The 16,989-nt window shown below is 40.8% G+C and overlaps 1 protein-coding gene across 7 annotated transcripts in view; it reads left to right on the top strand.

Moving 5' to 3' along the window:
- Window positions 1-16,989, top strand: part of ptprua (protein tyrosine phosphatase receptor type Ua) — a 271,078-nt gene that overhangs the window by 141,318 nt on the left and 112,771 nt on the right. For all 7 annotated transcript variants that reach the window (XM_034236684.1, XM_034236686.1, XM_034236685.1 and 4 more), the window contains exon 4: window positions 13,464-13,545. In XM_034236684.1, coding sequence (XP_034092575.1) covers window positions 13,464-13,545 — 82 coding nt within the window. The remainder of the gene's footprint in view (window positions 1-13,463; window positions 13,546-16,989) is intronic.

Raw genomic sequence — 16,989 nt, forward strand, 5'->3', positions numbered from 1 at the left:
TTGATAAGATCAGCATCACTGCCTTGTTGCAGTTTATTTGTCTAGCTAGCTTAAAACTACATGTACGGAATTACATTTGTGCACTTCACCTGTTACTCTCCTACCTTTGGTACTGGTGTCCAAATCCGATCAAAAATAACCAACCACGCATTTAGCCGCTGCAAGATGGATGCAACACAACAGATAAACATCGGCCAGTTGGTGAATGTTATCTTAATTGCAGAAGCAAAACTCTGCATGTACCAATGCACAGAATATATATCTATGCATCCTTACTTAATAATATTGTATATTTCACCATAATGGAGATGTATGTTGGCAATAATCGGCAATATGATACGTTTTAGCCACACCTGCACAAAGACTTGCATATGAGGTGATATTTAAAAAAGTTATTTTATTATGATATTATATTTAAATAGTGTTTTTGCGAATCTATACAGTATCAGATAGGATAGGAAAATCTATACTATTTGAGAATTATTATTGTTTTTTTATTATTGTTTTTGTACTTTGTTATAATTATTAATTTGAGTGAGAAAAAAAGGAAAAAAGAGAATATATATATATTATTGTTGTATGTTTTTGTTTCTGACATGTTCAATAAATTGACTAATAAAAATAAATCAGAAAACAGAATAGCTCAATACTCAAAGTGTAATGATCTGTCATACACCACGATTTCACTGATTGAACTCATTGTGAATAAATCATAATGTCAGGTCCGTTCTGTTCAATTGTAACCCTAACATTGTGTAGCCTATAAAGAATTATGAGAAACATTACACATGCTAGCATCAGCATCTCTCTCATTTGTATTGTTATTAACTAAATCCCGACTCAGGCCTTATAAATGTCTTGAATTTTCACTTAGCAGGGCACTTAACCATCTCATTGGTCCCTGTGTACTGAACCTTCTACTACCAGCGTGATTACCGTCCCCCTATCCTTCATATACATGGAAGAATTAGCTAATTGCGGCTGTGCCATAAATCACATTAGCTCAATAGGTGGACAATCACAGTGGGCGTGTGTTTGCATTGTACCTTTATTTATTGGTCCATTTACCCGCATGCTGCAGTGTAATCAATATCTCCGTTTGATGCCTGTGTTGTCGATGCTGCATTATTAGCGCTGTTGTGTAGCTTGTAAGGTTCTGATGACTGCCTCACCTCATTACAGCCGATCATTTATTCCCTAACGCTGTCTTTCTTCACACCAAGCCTGCCGACCCCCCTAAAAAAAAACAACAGGCGTTAATGAGAAGGCTGGTGGGAGCGTGGGTCCAAACAGTCAATTGACCTCAATTGCACGCGACCCCCATTGCGGAGGAGCCGGTTGGGCTTCTGCTTCCATAACCTTGGTGCACCGTGGGACCCTTCTCAATAAATCAAGAGCCAGTTAATGAGATTAGAGCGCTGCACAGATCAATGAGGACGGCTTCTCCATCCTCTGCCGCCGTAAGCCACTCGCACAAACAGCCAAACTGATTTAAAGTAATGATTTTCTTCCCCTCGGTGAGGATGAGAGAAGTTTGTCTGTCTTGCAGAGGAGGTGGAGGTGGAGGTGGAGGTGGAGGTGGAGATGGAGATGGAGATGGAGATGGAGATGGAGGTGGAGGTGGAGGAGGAGGAGGAGGAGGAGGAGGAGGAGGAGGTGGAGGGGTGATCTCTAAGGGAAGCCGAGGTGTAGCATCAGACAACTCGGCTCATGCGGGGAGTTTGCTTTAGCGCCGCAGTGTTTACCATTTGGACAGGCGTGCATAAGCAATGTAATCCACTGGTGATGTGTGTCCAAGCTGGCTGAGTGATGGGAGCCGCTGTTCTCTCAAGTCCCCCCGTCGGGCGTGTAGACAACTAAACAGATTGCTTTATTTGTCCTATAAAGCTGTCTGACAGGCAGCACATAATGAAGCAGGTAGAGCTGAGCTGATGGGTGGAAAAGCGAGAGTTGCTGGTGGTGAGCTTCACTGAACTTCTCATGTCGTGTGCTCATTGAAACACTAGGTCCAGACGTTGTGATCGGGAGAGAAACACAGGGATTTTAGCCTTTGCAGACCATTTACAAGCACACAAAGCTATAGAACACACTAAAGGAAAGGGAAAACCACAACTAAACAAGTCCTCTTTAAAATGTTATGTAATGTTTAAACATGCAAATGAGGCGTTATGTAATGCTACATTTGGTGAAATTAAGAGACGCAAATCGATTTAGTTAGTTAAATAAAACCCTCATGTGCACACGTGGGTTTGCTATCCTGGCTCCAAGATGGTGGAATGAGCTCCCCATTGACATCAGGACAGCAGATAGCTTACACATCTTCCGGCGCAGACTGAAAACTAATCTCTTTCGACTCCACTTCGAGCGATAGAATTACTAACAAAGCACTTATATACTAACAAAGCACTGGCTTATCTAAAGCCAGTTGAGTAGCACTTGAAATGTTTTAGCTCTATGAAACCTGATGTACTTATATGATTCTGTTTTCTTCCAGTTTGTCTCTTGTTGGTCGAATGCACTTAATGTAAGTCGCTTTGGATAAAAGCGTCAGCTAAATGCAATGTAATGTAATGTGTATTTTTGGATGTGTTTCTGTTCCAATAGTTTCAAAGAAGACATGTTAAGAAGCTGACTGACCCGTGCATTACCCAGAAATATTGGCACTGGATTATTAAATCTCATATCAGTGATGGCAAAATGCAAAAGCTGATCCCAGTCCAACATATCTCTGTAGCAGTCTGTGTTTCCTCAGGGTGTTGATGCTCGCTGATCACAGGGATGTTTTTTTTTCCATTTAATCTAAACCACCACTTCCACCAGTGTTTGTTTCACACACACACACACACACACACACACACACACACACACACACACACACACCACACACACACACACACACACACACACACCACACACACACACACACACACACACACACACACCACACACACACACACACACACACACACACACACACACACACACACACACACACACACACACACACTTCCCCCCCCCCTAGCCCTCTGAAGTGGAAGTCCTCTCAGCTCCTCTGCGGCCTGCAGGCGTCAGAGAGCTGGACAGAGATCTTTATCGACAGATAAGTGGAGCCCTGTGGGGCCGAGCTGTGAGTCCCAGTGGAGGGAGAGGATGAGGAGGAGAGGGCCGTGTTCCCAAGGAGGAAGAGGGTACTTTTTAAAGAGGCACCATCTCAATTGTATTGACATTTGGCAGCAAACAATTACACAGTGTTTTTTCAAGACATAGTAATTGTACATCTTAAGTTTGTCTGTCAGAAATGCCTTTTTCTTTTTTTTACACAAAGATCAAATAAAAACAGTAAAAAGTACGAACAATACGAACATTACGGAGTGATCAGGACTTCACAGTGAAATCATACGCTTGTAAAAATACTATCTGGCCTATGAGGTTTTACGAAATCAGTCCACTTTCCTCCATCGTGACACAAATACCATCTCGATCTTGTTCCTCCTAACACCTAATGGACACTTTGGTTATTAGACTAATCTTAGACTAACCACTAGTTAGACTAAACTAGTGGTTCAGTGATGATTTATTTTTGTAGGCAGACACAGAAGTTAGCATCTACCTCGTTCCCTACACAAAAAGCCAGTGGGATTTCTCCATGTGATTTTGGATTATTGCCAAAAATAATATCTGCAGCAAACACACGCTTATGATACTTACACGTTTTATTCAGCAGGATAATCTCCACATAATAACAACACGTTATGATTTCTGAAGTAAAAAGCTAAGCTAAAGGCGGCTAACATTATTTGCTGACGTATTTTATGTCGTAGAATAAAAGTCTCTTCAGTTTGTGTTAACCACAGACCTTATTTCAGGCTGGCAACCAAGAACATTCAAGAAAACCCTGAAGACTAAAAGTAATAATTTATCCAACCTTATTTCTGCCACACTGCTTCACTCCCTGGGTGAAAGAAGCTACAACACAATAGGAAAGTATATAGGAGAGATGGAGGAAAGATAAGAGAGAAGCGGGCTTAATAGTGAAATGAACTGGGAATTAAGATAGATAAGGAGGACCAAGCAGTGAGGGAGGAAACCAATACATCCAGAAATGGTGAGAAGCCAATGTTTCGGAAATAGCTTCTCCTTAGCACCTACTGTACCTCCCACAGTCTGTCTGACAGGGAGAGAGTGAGGCTGTCGGATCAATGTTCTCTGCTGTCCTTCAATGACAAGCCAAAGTCCCATCTCCCAAAAGATAAGTGTGTTCACCAAAGTGTAGAAGTGTGAGACCCAGGTCATGAACTCAGATGTCACATGCTGATCAAATCAGATTCACAGCCAATAGTTTAACCAGTGTTAAAGAGCACATATTCTGCTCATTTTCAGCTGTATATCAGTATGTAGTGTCTCTACTTTAAAGAGTCCTCTCCTGCTGATGTTCAGGTGTATATCAGTATGTAGTGTCTCTACTTTAAAGAGTCCTCTCCTGCTGATGTTCAGGTGTATATCAGTATGTAGTGTCTCTACTTTAAAGAGTCCTCTCCTGCTGATGTTCAGGTGTATATCAGTATGTAGTGTCTCTACTTTAAAGAGTCCTCTCCTGCTGATGTTCAGGTGTATATCAGTATGTAGTGTCTCTACTTTAAAGAGTCCTCTCCTGCTGATGTTCAGGTGTATATCAGTATGTAGTGTATCTACTTTAAAGAGTCCTCTCCTGCTGATGTTCAGGTGTATATCAGTATGTAGTGTCTCTACTTTAAAGAGTCCTCTCCTGCTGATGTTCAGGTGTATATCAGTATGTAGTGTCTCTACTTTAAAGAGTCCTCTCCTGCTAATGTTCAGGTGTATATCAGTATGTAGTGTCTCTACTTTAAAGAGTGCTCTCCTGCTGATGTTCAGGTGTATATCAGTCTGTAGTGTCTCTACTTTAAAGAGTCCTCTCCTGCTGATGTTCAGGTGTATATCATTATGTAGTGTCTCTACTTTAAAGAGTCCTCTCTTGCTGATGTTCAGGTGTATATCAGTATGTAGTGTCTCTACTTTAAAGAGTCCTCTCCTGCTGATGTCCAGGTGTATATCAGTATGTAGTGTCTCTACTTTAAAGAGTCCTCTCCTGCTGATGTTCAGGTGTATATCAGTATGTAGTGTATCTACTTTAAAGAGTCCTCTCCTGCTGATGTTCAGGTGTATATCAGTATGTAGTGTCTCTACTTTAAAGAGTCCTCTCCTGCTGATGTTCAGGTGTATATCAGTATGTAGTGTCTCTACTTTAAAGAGTCCTCTCCTGCTGATGTTCAGGTGTATATCAGTATGTAGTGTCTCTACTTTAAAGAGTCCTCTCCTCCTGATGTTCAGGTGTATATCAGTATGTAGTGTATCTACTTTAAAGAGTCCTCTCCTGCTGATGTTCAGGTGTATATCAGTATGTAGTGTCTCTACTTTAAAGAGTCCTCTCCTGCTGATGTTCAGGTGTATATCAGTATGTAGTGTCTCTGCTTTAAAGAGTCCTCTGTTGCTGATGTTCAGGTGTATATCAGTATGTAGTGTCTCTATTTTAAAGAGTCCTCTCCTGCTGATGTTCAGGTGTATATCAGTATGTAGTGTCTCTACTTTAAAGAGTCCTCTCCTGCTGATGTTCAGGTGTATATCAGTATGTAGTGTCTCTATTTTAAAGAGTCCTCTCCTGCTGATGTTCAGGTGTATATCAGTATGTAGTGTCTCTACTTTAAAGAGTCCTCTCCTGCTGATGTTCAGGTGTATATCAGTATGTAGTGTCTCTACTTTAAAGAGTCCTCTCCTGCTGATGTTCAGGTGTATATCAGTATGTAGTGTCTCTACTTTAAAGAGTCCTCTCCTGCTGATGTTCAGGTGTATATCAGTATGTAGTGTCTCTACTTTAAAGAGTCCTCTCCTGCTGATGTTCAGGTGTATATCAGTATGTAGTGTCTCTACTTTAAAGAGTCCTCTCCTGCTGATGTTCAGGTGTATATCAGTATGTAGTGTCTCTACTTTAAAGAGTCCTCTCCTGCTGATGTTCAGGTGTATATCAGTATCTAGTGTCTCTACTTTAAAGAGTCCTCTCCTGCTGATGTTCAGGTGTATATCAGTATGTAGTGTCTCTACTTTAAAGAGTCCTCTCCTGCTGATGTTCAGGTGTATATCAGTATCTAGTGTCTCTACTTTAAAGAGTCCTCTCCTGCTGATGTTCAGGTGTATATCAGTATCTAGTGTCTCTACTTTAAAGAGTCCTCTCCTGCTGATGTTCAGGTGTATATCAGTATGTAGTGTCTCTACTTTAAAGAGTCCTCTCCTGCTGATGTTCAGGTGTATATCAGTATCTAGTGTCTCTACTTTAAAGAGTCCTCTCCTGCTGATGTTCAGGTGTATATCAGTATGTAGCGTCTCTACTTTAAAGAGTCCTCTCCTGCTGATGTTCAGGTGTATATCAGTATGTAGTGTCTCTACTTTAAAGAGTCCTCTCCTGCTGATGTTCAGGTGTATATCAGTATGTAGTGTCTCTACTTTAAAGAGTCCTCTCCTGCTGATGTTCAGGTGTATATCAGTATGTAGCGTCTCTACATGTCTCCATGCTTTAATGTTCAAAAAGCTCTTTATTTTCCTCATACCTGTGCTGCAGCACCTCTGGTCAACCAGTTTAGAGATGTCCCGCCCCTTAGCCTATCACATACAATGTGTTGGAGAGCCACCCAGTAGGTCCGTGAGGGTTACATAGTGATGTCACTATGTTCTTCACTTATAATCACCAATACAATCGGTAAAGCTGCATCTACCTATTTACTTTTCTGCAAAGCAAACTCGAAATATTTTTTTCTTAGGCTTATTTGTTTTTTCTTTGATGCTGAAGTGAGAATTCTGCTTCATGCTCTCTGAGTGCGCAGTCACACACTGACTTCCACTGTGCTTTGACATGCATAACTAGTGGGTAGAACACACACTGAAATCACAACTTACCAGCTGTTAACACACTCACACCTTAGAGTTCAGAGTTTGTCGTAATGTATAAATAAACTGCAAATAGAAACTACAGCATACAACCACATAGAGAAACAAGCTGCAAATCAAATACAGACAAGACAACCAAATAAATAATCTCACAGACTGACTTCCACTGGCTTTGACATAGATAACTAGTGGCTGAAACACACACACACACACACACACACACACACACACAACACACACACACACACACACACAACACACACACACACACACACACACACACACACACACACACACACACACACACACACACACACACACACACACACACACACACCACACACACACACACACACACACACACACACACCACACACACACACCACACACACACACACACACACACACACACCACACACACACAACAACAAGACATCCACAATGCGCGGTCTCTTCCTCCTGCATCACACTAAAACTCTACACCTGACTTTTTGTCTTCACGCTTCATATATTTCAATGTTTTCCCGCCACATTGCCAATACGGATCAATAGCCTCATTCTCGCCGGAGAAATCAATGAACAGAACCTTGTTTCAATTCCTGCTCAGCACATTCTTCAGATGATAATAATAATAATAATAATTTCAATTTATATAGCGCCTTTCACGAAACCCAAGGACGCTTTACAATGGGAAGTAACAAAACAAAAAGTAATAATAAAGATACATAGGCTGAAGAAAACAAAAACAGGAACAGGTTGCTGAGTACTGTATATTAGTTGAGGCCAAAGGCCTGAGTGAACAGATGGTGTTTGAGGTGTTTTTTGAAGGTGTCCAGAGTGTCTGCATTCCTGATTGCACAGGGGAGAGAATTCCAGAGGGTGGGGGCTGCGACACTGAAGGCTCTGTTGCCAAATGTTTTCAGCTTGGAGCGCTGGATGGAGAGCAGCCCTTTGTCAGAGGACCGCAGGTGACGAGAGGGGGTGTAGGGCTGAAGGAGGTCAGAGATGTATGGAGGGGCTAGGGAGTGGAGAGATTTGTAAGTTAGCAGGAGGAGTTTGTACTGGATGCGTGACTCTCACATGATTGCTTGTAAGTCGTTAAATTATCAAAGTCCTCGTGAAGATTGATGGCACATATTGAGAGCAGCGTCATCAATAATGCACACACATAAATAATTTCTGCAGCGCTATAATAAAAGTAAAAGCCGGAGAAATATTAATTACTGTGCAAATCTTGTTTTTAATTCATCCTTTTTACTGCCACCGGTGACTTTATGTTTTCACTGCGAGGCCTCCGTGGTTTCTGTATGGATTTTGTTGAGCTACACTATCAACTCTCCGGCATTGAGGTTTATGAGCCGAACTCCACTCTGCAGGAGGTGAATATTAAAATGCCTGCTTGCTTTTTTGCATCAAATACTGTCCAGGTGCTTTTTAACCGTCTCCACTTGCTGTTCTTGTGTGGCCTGTCTTCTGATTTGGATTAGTTTCCTTTCATTTCATGTGCGACAACAACACAACGATCCATCTCGGGAGATGGCACCCTGCTGTTTGCAGTAAACCAAACCTTGAATCACACTTCACAAATTGTGCTTCTTCTGTGTTACATGTCGTTCATTTAACAACAAGAGGTGGCTGGAGAATGACATCACCTCGAACTGGATTTATTCAATTAGATAAAAGCCATTTTGTTTGGAGAAATACATTTTCCTCCATGCCGTCTCGTGTGAGGATTGGAAAAGGGTGAAACTTTGCTATCAAATATTAAAGATGCTATCAGGCCCTGTCATGACAAACACTATCAGTATGGCTTAAGTCTTACCTTTCCACTCTCTATCTCCTCCTTCTGTGCAAGGTGTTTCCTTCTATCTTCACCTGCAGTTTTCCTCTACATACATCTTCTTATATCTTTCCTGCCTACAGCGGACCTGACAGCTTAACACATTGCGACTGAGAAAACACACACAGATAAAGCCTAAAACTGAAGAAAACAGCTTTACCAATTGAATTTCATGCACGGAAAAAAGGTGCAGAAATACATAATGGGAAAATGGAGAAATGCATATAAAGCATGTGTGCAGAAACATATGAATGAAATGGGCAGCTGAGCAAACACAGAAAACGCAGCCAAATGCAGAAAATGTATGCACACAAGTAAAGAAAACACAACCACATAGAGAAACAAGCGTCAAATGAACACAGCATAAGCAAATATAGAAACATGCACAAATACATCTGAAAATAGAGACATGATATAATGGTTCACATACAAACAACTTAACCAAATAAACAAACTTAGTAGGACAACATAAGCAAAATCCGACATGCCGAACAAATACAGAAACCAAAACATTGGTGACTCATAAATGCACTTAGAAAATAGAGACACAATCCAATGTTTCAAAGACAGACAACTCGACCAAACACAGAAACTTACTACAGCAACTAACCCTGATCCTAACATATAACAAATACAGGAACGAAATATAAGTATATTTTATATTTATTGTTAAATTGGTGAAATGTTTTTTGTTATCCCATTGTGTTTTCTGCATCTGCAGTGTATTGAATTTGTACTGTAGCTTCAAACACTCAGCAAACCGTCTCATTTTCAGCGCTCTGCTTTGTATGTGCAGAGCAAACAGCATTGTATTCATTTGCATAATATATGTGGTTTACGTTTGCACCGATATTGGGCGCCAAGTTCCCGAGCGTCTGGCAGCGTGGCGCTGAAACACACTGAGAGCGAGCCCAGATGCAGAGGCTTAACGAGTGAATCGATGGTGGTGGGCGCATTGACGCGTGATGAATTGAAGAGTTAATCGGTCTGACGTCTCTAATGGCCCAGCATAGGAATGAAAAATAAAAATAAATTAGTGGAAAGAAAGCCTTTAGTCGGTATCCATCTGCCAAGGCCTTTTGTGGTATTGATTGGCCCCGGGCACTTAAAGCCTGATGTATTGTCAACTTTGCAATCTATTGCCCGTCTGAGTGCGCAGTCACACACTGACTTCCACTGTGCTTTGACATGCATAACTAGTGGGTAGAACACACACACACACACACACACACACACACACACACACACACACACACACACACACACACACACACACACACACACACACACACACTGAAAACCAGCTGTTAACACACTCACGCCTTAGAGTTCAGAGTTTATACAACCACATAGAGAAACAAGCTGCAAATCAAATACAGACAACACAACCAAATAAATAATCTCACAGACTGACTTCTACTGGGTTTGACATAAATAACTAGTGGCTGAAACACACACACACACACACACATACCATGTATACATCACTTCAGGGGACATTACATTGACTTTCATGCATTTCCTGGAGACTTATCCTAACCTTAACAATAACCAACACATGCCTAACCCTAACCCTTAACCTTACCCTAACCCTAATCCTAAACCTAACCAAGTCTTCACCCTAAAATGAATGATTCCCCTCATGGGGACCTCCATAAGGGAGGCGAGTCCCCACACGTGACTATGTAAACATATGTAGGTCCCCACAAGTATAGTAATGCTAGGCCACACACACACACACACACACACACACACACACACACACACACACACACACACACACACACACACACACACACACACACACACACACACACACACACACACACACACACACACACAGCATTGTAGAGGGAATGATTTGGGCTCTGCTGACTGTAATCACTGCTGGGAAGCCCTGGATGACTTTGCCTCTCTCTGGGAGGCTCTCCATCCACTCTGAGGCTCCGCATGCTCCCGCCTTATTTAGATGACTGAGTGAATATTTAGGATGCGTTTAAGGACTCCTGCAGCTGCCGTATGGATTGATTAAAGCGCCAGAAGAGAGATTTATTCATGATCTGTGCAGTGTACGACTTTACTTATGAGAAAACTAAACCAAGATGAGTTGCCATTTTGAAAGTTCTTTGAAAGTTGACCATCTTTGAGTCTAGAGTTAGGGTTACAACAAGTGTGTTTCATTTTGGTTAGTCTGTTAGTCTGCAGGATTATTCTGAAATCTAAAAATGCTGGAATAGTGCAGTACATGCCAAGGACAAATCCATTTAATTTTGGAGTGGGTTTGAGTGACGGGGCAGATACACACATTTATTTTCACTCATGCAAAGGTCAGCAGTCTGTGAGTGCACTTCTAGTTTCTGACTGTTTTTCATCTTGTGTGAGTTTCCTTTGTTTATGTTTCTATATTGTTGAAACTGAGTAATTAAAGGTAGGTAGGTAATTCACTTCAGAAACACTTGTTATATCCCATGGAATGCTCTTAACATCCCGATAGCAATGAATACATTAAATACTTTGACAATAAATACATAAAATGTCACCTGTGGAAGCCGTGGCGCTGTAAAAAGCACGACCAATCATCTGAGCCGGCCCGGCTAAAGTAACTGGATGGCCTACCTGCCTGTCAGCCTTCCATCTCGTGCACAAACTTATCTTGTGCCCTCATTGGTCATGTGCGCGTCCGTGTGTGTTGGAGGAGGGGCTCTGTAAGGAAGTCTGAAGGAAGGGGCAGATTGTTTCGGCTGCGTACTTTCAGATTCTAGCGAGCTGGTTTCTCCATTCTTACCTACCCTACCTTTAAAGTTTGCCACAATTTACTGCCTATTGTCTTTGAGTCTTCGAAGGAGCTTATGCACCTGGTATCCTACCGCTTCTCCAATCTTTATGTCTGAGTGTATAATGATGGTAGTGATAAGTTGCATTTGTTAGATTGTGAAGATTCAGCGCAGACTTTTGGTGGACTTAATTATTTTATAATTCCCTTGACTGTATTCTACAAGCATTACATCGAGTTAGCTAATAATCTGTGGCTCGGCTTCTGCAATTTCCTGAATTAGCGTCAAAGGGTTCTGTATGGATTTGAACAATCTGGAAGCTTTTGTAATTTAACAATCTTCACTTGGAGTTCCACCTATTGGACTTTTGTGACCTAGCAAATGCATCTTTTGTTCTTTGTCAACAAATGTACCCATGAGGTGCAAACTGTTCCTAACTGTCCTAAACTTTGGGATTAATAAGAATGGTCTTCGATGGTCATATCTGCTGGTAAATCAGCTTTCCAGTGACTTGCAAGGAGACAACAAAGTCCCAGTCCAGTCCAACAAGCAGGTTAGCAAAAATATTGCATGGAAATACTAAGAATGAGCTCATGTGAGATGTTTCAAAATCCCTAAACGCAACCCAGCAACAATTAATAATAACTAACTGAGAGTTAAGTAACAGCATGCATTTGACCGAGTATTGTACAGGGGAATAGAAGGAAATATAGACATCTAGTGAATTAACTGGGTTAGGGTTGACCTGAGATTCAAATGTTGACATCTGACACTAGATGGGGTTTTATAAATACGATTCCCCGTGCAGTATGTTTTGTGAAGTTAATGACTTTCAGGTCTTTGTGTTATGTTGAGTAATGGTTGGGTCATTGTTTTTGATCGAGCATTTATTTACCTGTTCGTGGTTTGCCATGGAAACAGATGAATCAAATTAATGTTATTTACTTACTTCAAATATACAAATTAGCTTCAATTGGCTTTCCTCAGATATTGATCCAGATAAGAAACCCCCCCCCCCAATATAAATAAATAAAATACCCATTTAGATAAAGGCGTGGAGGAAACATCAGGATAAGATTTAGTTTGGCACTGGGATTTGCATTTAGACAAGCAAGCTATTTTATTGCCAGAAAATTGGATTGCAAATACACACACACACACACACACACACACACACACACACACACACACACACACACACACACACACACACACACACACACACACACACACACCACACACACACACCACACACACACACACACAACACACACACCACACACCACACACACACACAGAGAACAATTTGATACATACATGTGCCCATCCCCCCACATGGATCACACCTGGCACACAATGATGTTCATTGTCTAGTTTTTCATGTATACAATTACTCTGATACAATATTTACAGTTTGAAAGGGTGTTAAATTACATTTGGTGATGATTAATGGTTTTTGTGTTCATGTAATAGCAGTTAAAACAGGACCGGTCAAATGTTACCGCGAACACCAAAGTAAGGGGGGGGAAACGAACACAACAGGTTAAAGCTCCGCAGGCCCTTTTTCGGCTCTAAATTGTTGAGGTTTGATGGCAACAGTAACCAAATATTGATATTATAACTATATCCCTATGCAATTGTAAAGAGAAGAAAAGGTTGCCCTGCCAATAACTTATATTACAGCTGTTATTAAAATACAGAAAACTTTAGCACAAAACCTTCAAGATAACGGATAATGGAGCTTTCTTAATTCTTGGTGGAATTAATGGAAAATCTGTCTGTTTTTTACAGGCCTTTGTACTCCTTCCCTCTAATTTCCTACTTCGTCTGTCTACTTGCCACTCAAGATGTAATGGTCTGTGTTCATTTAATTTACCCATTGTCTTCCACAGGTCATCTTTGAAGCGACCGTCTCCGAGGAGCGGCAGGGGTACATCGCGTTGGACGACATCGTGCTGCTCAATTACCCCTGTTGTAAGTACCTGTTCTGCACTCACCATAGCATACCTGCTGACCTTCTCTCAGTCAGTGGGAGAAAGTGGCCGGCATAATGTCGAAATCCTGGCCAGAAAGCTTCAGGAATAGCTTCCCGTAGCAATGCACCTGTAAGTATAACCGTAGCTGTCCAAGTTTCACAGCACGAAGTGTCTCTTTTGTCCGTAGAATCACAGGTGACACCTGTGATTAGACTTCCTGCTGAAAAAACTGAATCATTTACTTTTTTATCAATATTTTTTATTTTTGTATTCATTTATTTAACAGGGACAGTGCACATTAATCAACATTTCTGTAAAAATGCCAGAGTTATTAGCAAAGAGGCTATTTTTCATCTGTAGTCCCTGGACAGATTTCGTAAGTCAACCTAAAACAAATTTCATTTTAAACAGGTAAACTTTAATTAAATGTACAGATTTCACATAACTGTATTAGGTTAGTTGAAAGCAATAGTTTTACATTTAAATACAAAACTATTAGATTCAACTTAATATTATTGCTTACAACTAACCTAATACAGTTATGTGAATGACATTATGTGTTGACATAATACATTTATTTAAAGTCAATGTTTTTGAGTAGATTGCATCATCCCGCTCAGGAAAATGTATTTTAGTCAATCTTCAATTTCAGTTAAGGCTGCAGTCAAATGGACGTCCATCCCAGCAACAATTATTATTCTGTCAATTAAATCTAATTAAAAAACATAGGAATCAGCTCTGTCATTTATAGTATTGTCAACCTCCATGTTGCACATTTTACATTCAGGCTCCTCCAATGCAACACAATAAAACAGATAAAATAGTGCAAGTAAGTACAAATAAAATATAATATAAATAATGCAGAATAGTCTATATACAAGTAATTGGAATATTGAAGTTGCAAACAGATGAATCTTGTGGATGTTCTTTCAAAAGGTGTTTAACAGTCACATGGCCAGTGGGATGAAGCTGTCCCTGAGTCTGGTGGTTTTAGTCCAGAGACGATGTAAGAGGGGGGGTCAACTAACCTGTCAGAGTGTCTTGCAGCAGGAAGTCTCTCTTTTGTCCGTGCAGAACGGCTGACCTTTCGCTGGGCTCCCAGCAGGGTGCTTTTAAAACTAATGTGATGTTGCAGACAGGAAAGGAACAGCTCGTGGTGGTACTTTGATGCTCTCTGGGAGTTTTTCTTCTCTTTGTCCCCTCTTCATGTCAGGGGGGTTGAGGCTCTATGAGTGCTGGTAATGTTACATTATGTTCTGTTCTCATACGTTTACCATTATACCCCCTGCAGAGCTTTGGTGCACAGGGTCTTTAGTTTGTAACCATTACTACAGATGTACTCTAACCACTAGGCAGGGTAGGGTGCCCTTATACAAAAGCAGATCAGATTGGTCGTCCTGAAATAAGTCATTGGAAAAGCTGTAAAAAGAGAAAAAGTGGTGCCAGAACAGAAATAATATGATTTAATTGAAAATGGCCCGTTATTAGCTTTTTATTAAATATCATGTTTATCCATTTAATGGTTTCCCGAGTTCTTGTGATTTAACGCAGAGTGTTTGATTACATATAATTACAATTAGTCAGTTCTACGCTGGCTGCTGATTGAATGGTAAAGCGAGTATAATGCAAGGTTTTTAATTAGAGGCCACACATACAGTATGTACATAATTATGTTATGGTTTCCCTCATTATTAACAGAGTTGTAAGTTAAAGGTCCCATGTCATGGCCATTTCTACTGATCATAATTCCATTGTTGAGGTCTACTAGAATATATTTATATTGTTCAATGTTCCAATCTGCAAGGCTACACTAGCACCCCCACCAGCACGTCACAGTTTCGCCGCTGAGAGAGTGTGTATTTATGAGGAGCTCCACGGATTGGTCCATTTGGGTATGGTCACTTCACTTGGTTCCCGGAAGAAAAAAATGGAAAAATGAAAAATCTTCAACGAGGCGTTCTGGGGCAGCATAGTGAGGTCTGTGTTAGAGTTTTTCTCGCTACAGGGTGTACTTTGAAGGTTTGTGACTCTGCAGACCGTTTACATGCAGAACAAGCTTCATAACACACAAGGGGACGGGTAATAACCAGAAAAGCATGACATGGGACCTTTAAATAATAGTATATTTTATTCACTGAGGAAAAAAGTATCAACAAAGTTTTTGCAGAAACCCAAAATCTATGTACCTGAAAATGACCATTATTTGGTAACTCTTACATTTTTTAACATTTCATATATTGTAGATTTAGATGTGGCTCATATATATCAAAAATAAATATAGCTTTATCCATTTCTCTCTTGCATCAACGATCTGCTGCTTATATCCAACAACACTTTGATTTGCCTTGTTGTTCAGAAAACTTAAACCTCACTGCTTAGATCACACTGGCCTTTACTCATAACTGTAACAATGTTTTGTAGCAGCATAAATGTGGGAAAATGTCAGCGACGTGCAGTCAGGGGAGGCAGAGCCTCACCTGTCATACTCATAGACTGGTCATACTACAATGTAACGGAAAAACAACTAAAGAAAAAAACTAAATAGTAATAATAATAAAATGTCTCCACTGATCTGTGTTGTAAATGTGATTTATGTATGATTCCAATCGCTTTTTATAGTCAAAATCAGCAAATTTGCCGAGCTCCGCTACAACTACGGGTAGCGATGAGAAGTGAGGCAGGGACGAGCTCTGCCTCACGTAAACCCACAGTAACTTGCTCGAGCGCGGGCACTAATTTAGCGCGGGCACTTATTTTGTGAGCGCGCTCAAGGCAGTTACTGTGTGGTGAGGTGAGGTGAGGCACAGATGAGCTCTGCCTCACCTCAAAATGCGTCACCTCACAGAAACTGGCTGGAAAGCGGGCCCTAAGCGCATGCCTGCACCATCTCACTGTAGGTCACCAATGTAATGTTTGTAGATCCCTTTATTACATTTATCCTCGCCATCCATAGTCTCTAAATAACTTATTTCACGTATATATGATATTTAGGCTCGCCGTACAACGGCAATGAAAAAAGCACCAGGGGAGGCAGCCATAACCTCTGCCGCACTGAAGGGGGCGCAAGTGAGCCCACAGGTCCTTGTTGCTACTGTTATTCTACGCAGAGACGGTAGACGCGACACAAACAACAAACTAGACTTTTGAAACTACAGGAAGATAAGGAGGACTTTTACAAAAAAGTAATAGAGATTGTTGTCCAGAAGGAGAGCATGGACTTCATCTTCAAGTCAAGGTAAGACCCCAATTGTAATGAAAATGGGATCTTACTAAGAAAGAACAATCCAATATTTAGATTGTGGTTAGCCTATCCTTTTGTTGAACGGTCTGTTTAAAATGAATCGAAACATCAGACCAAAAAAGCTTTTGAAAATAACAGAATATTTCGATTAAAGTCAGAATATAATATTTGTAAATCTGACTCTGAAAGAGTCAGTGCCTC

This window comes from Gymnodraco acuticeps, unplaced genomic scaffold, assembly GCF_902827175.1.
Source record: "Gymnodraco acuticeps unplaced genomic scaffold, fGymAcu1.1, whole genome shotgun sequence".
Lineage (NCBI taxonomy): Eukaryota > Metazoa > Chordata > Actinopteri > Perciformes > Bathydraconidae > Gymnodraco > Gymnodraco acuticeps.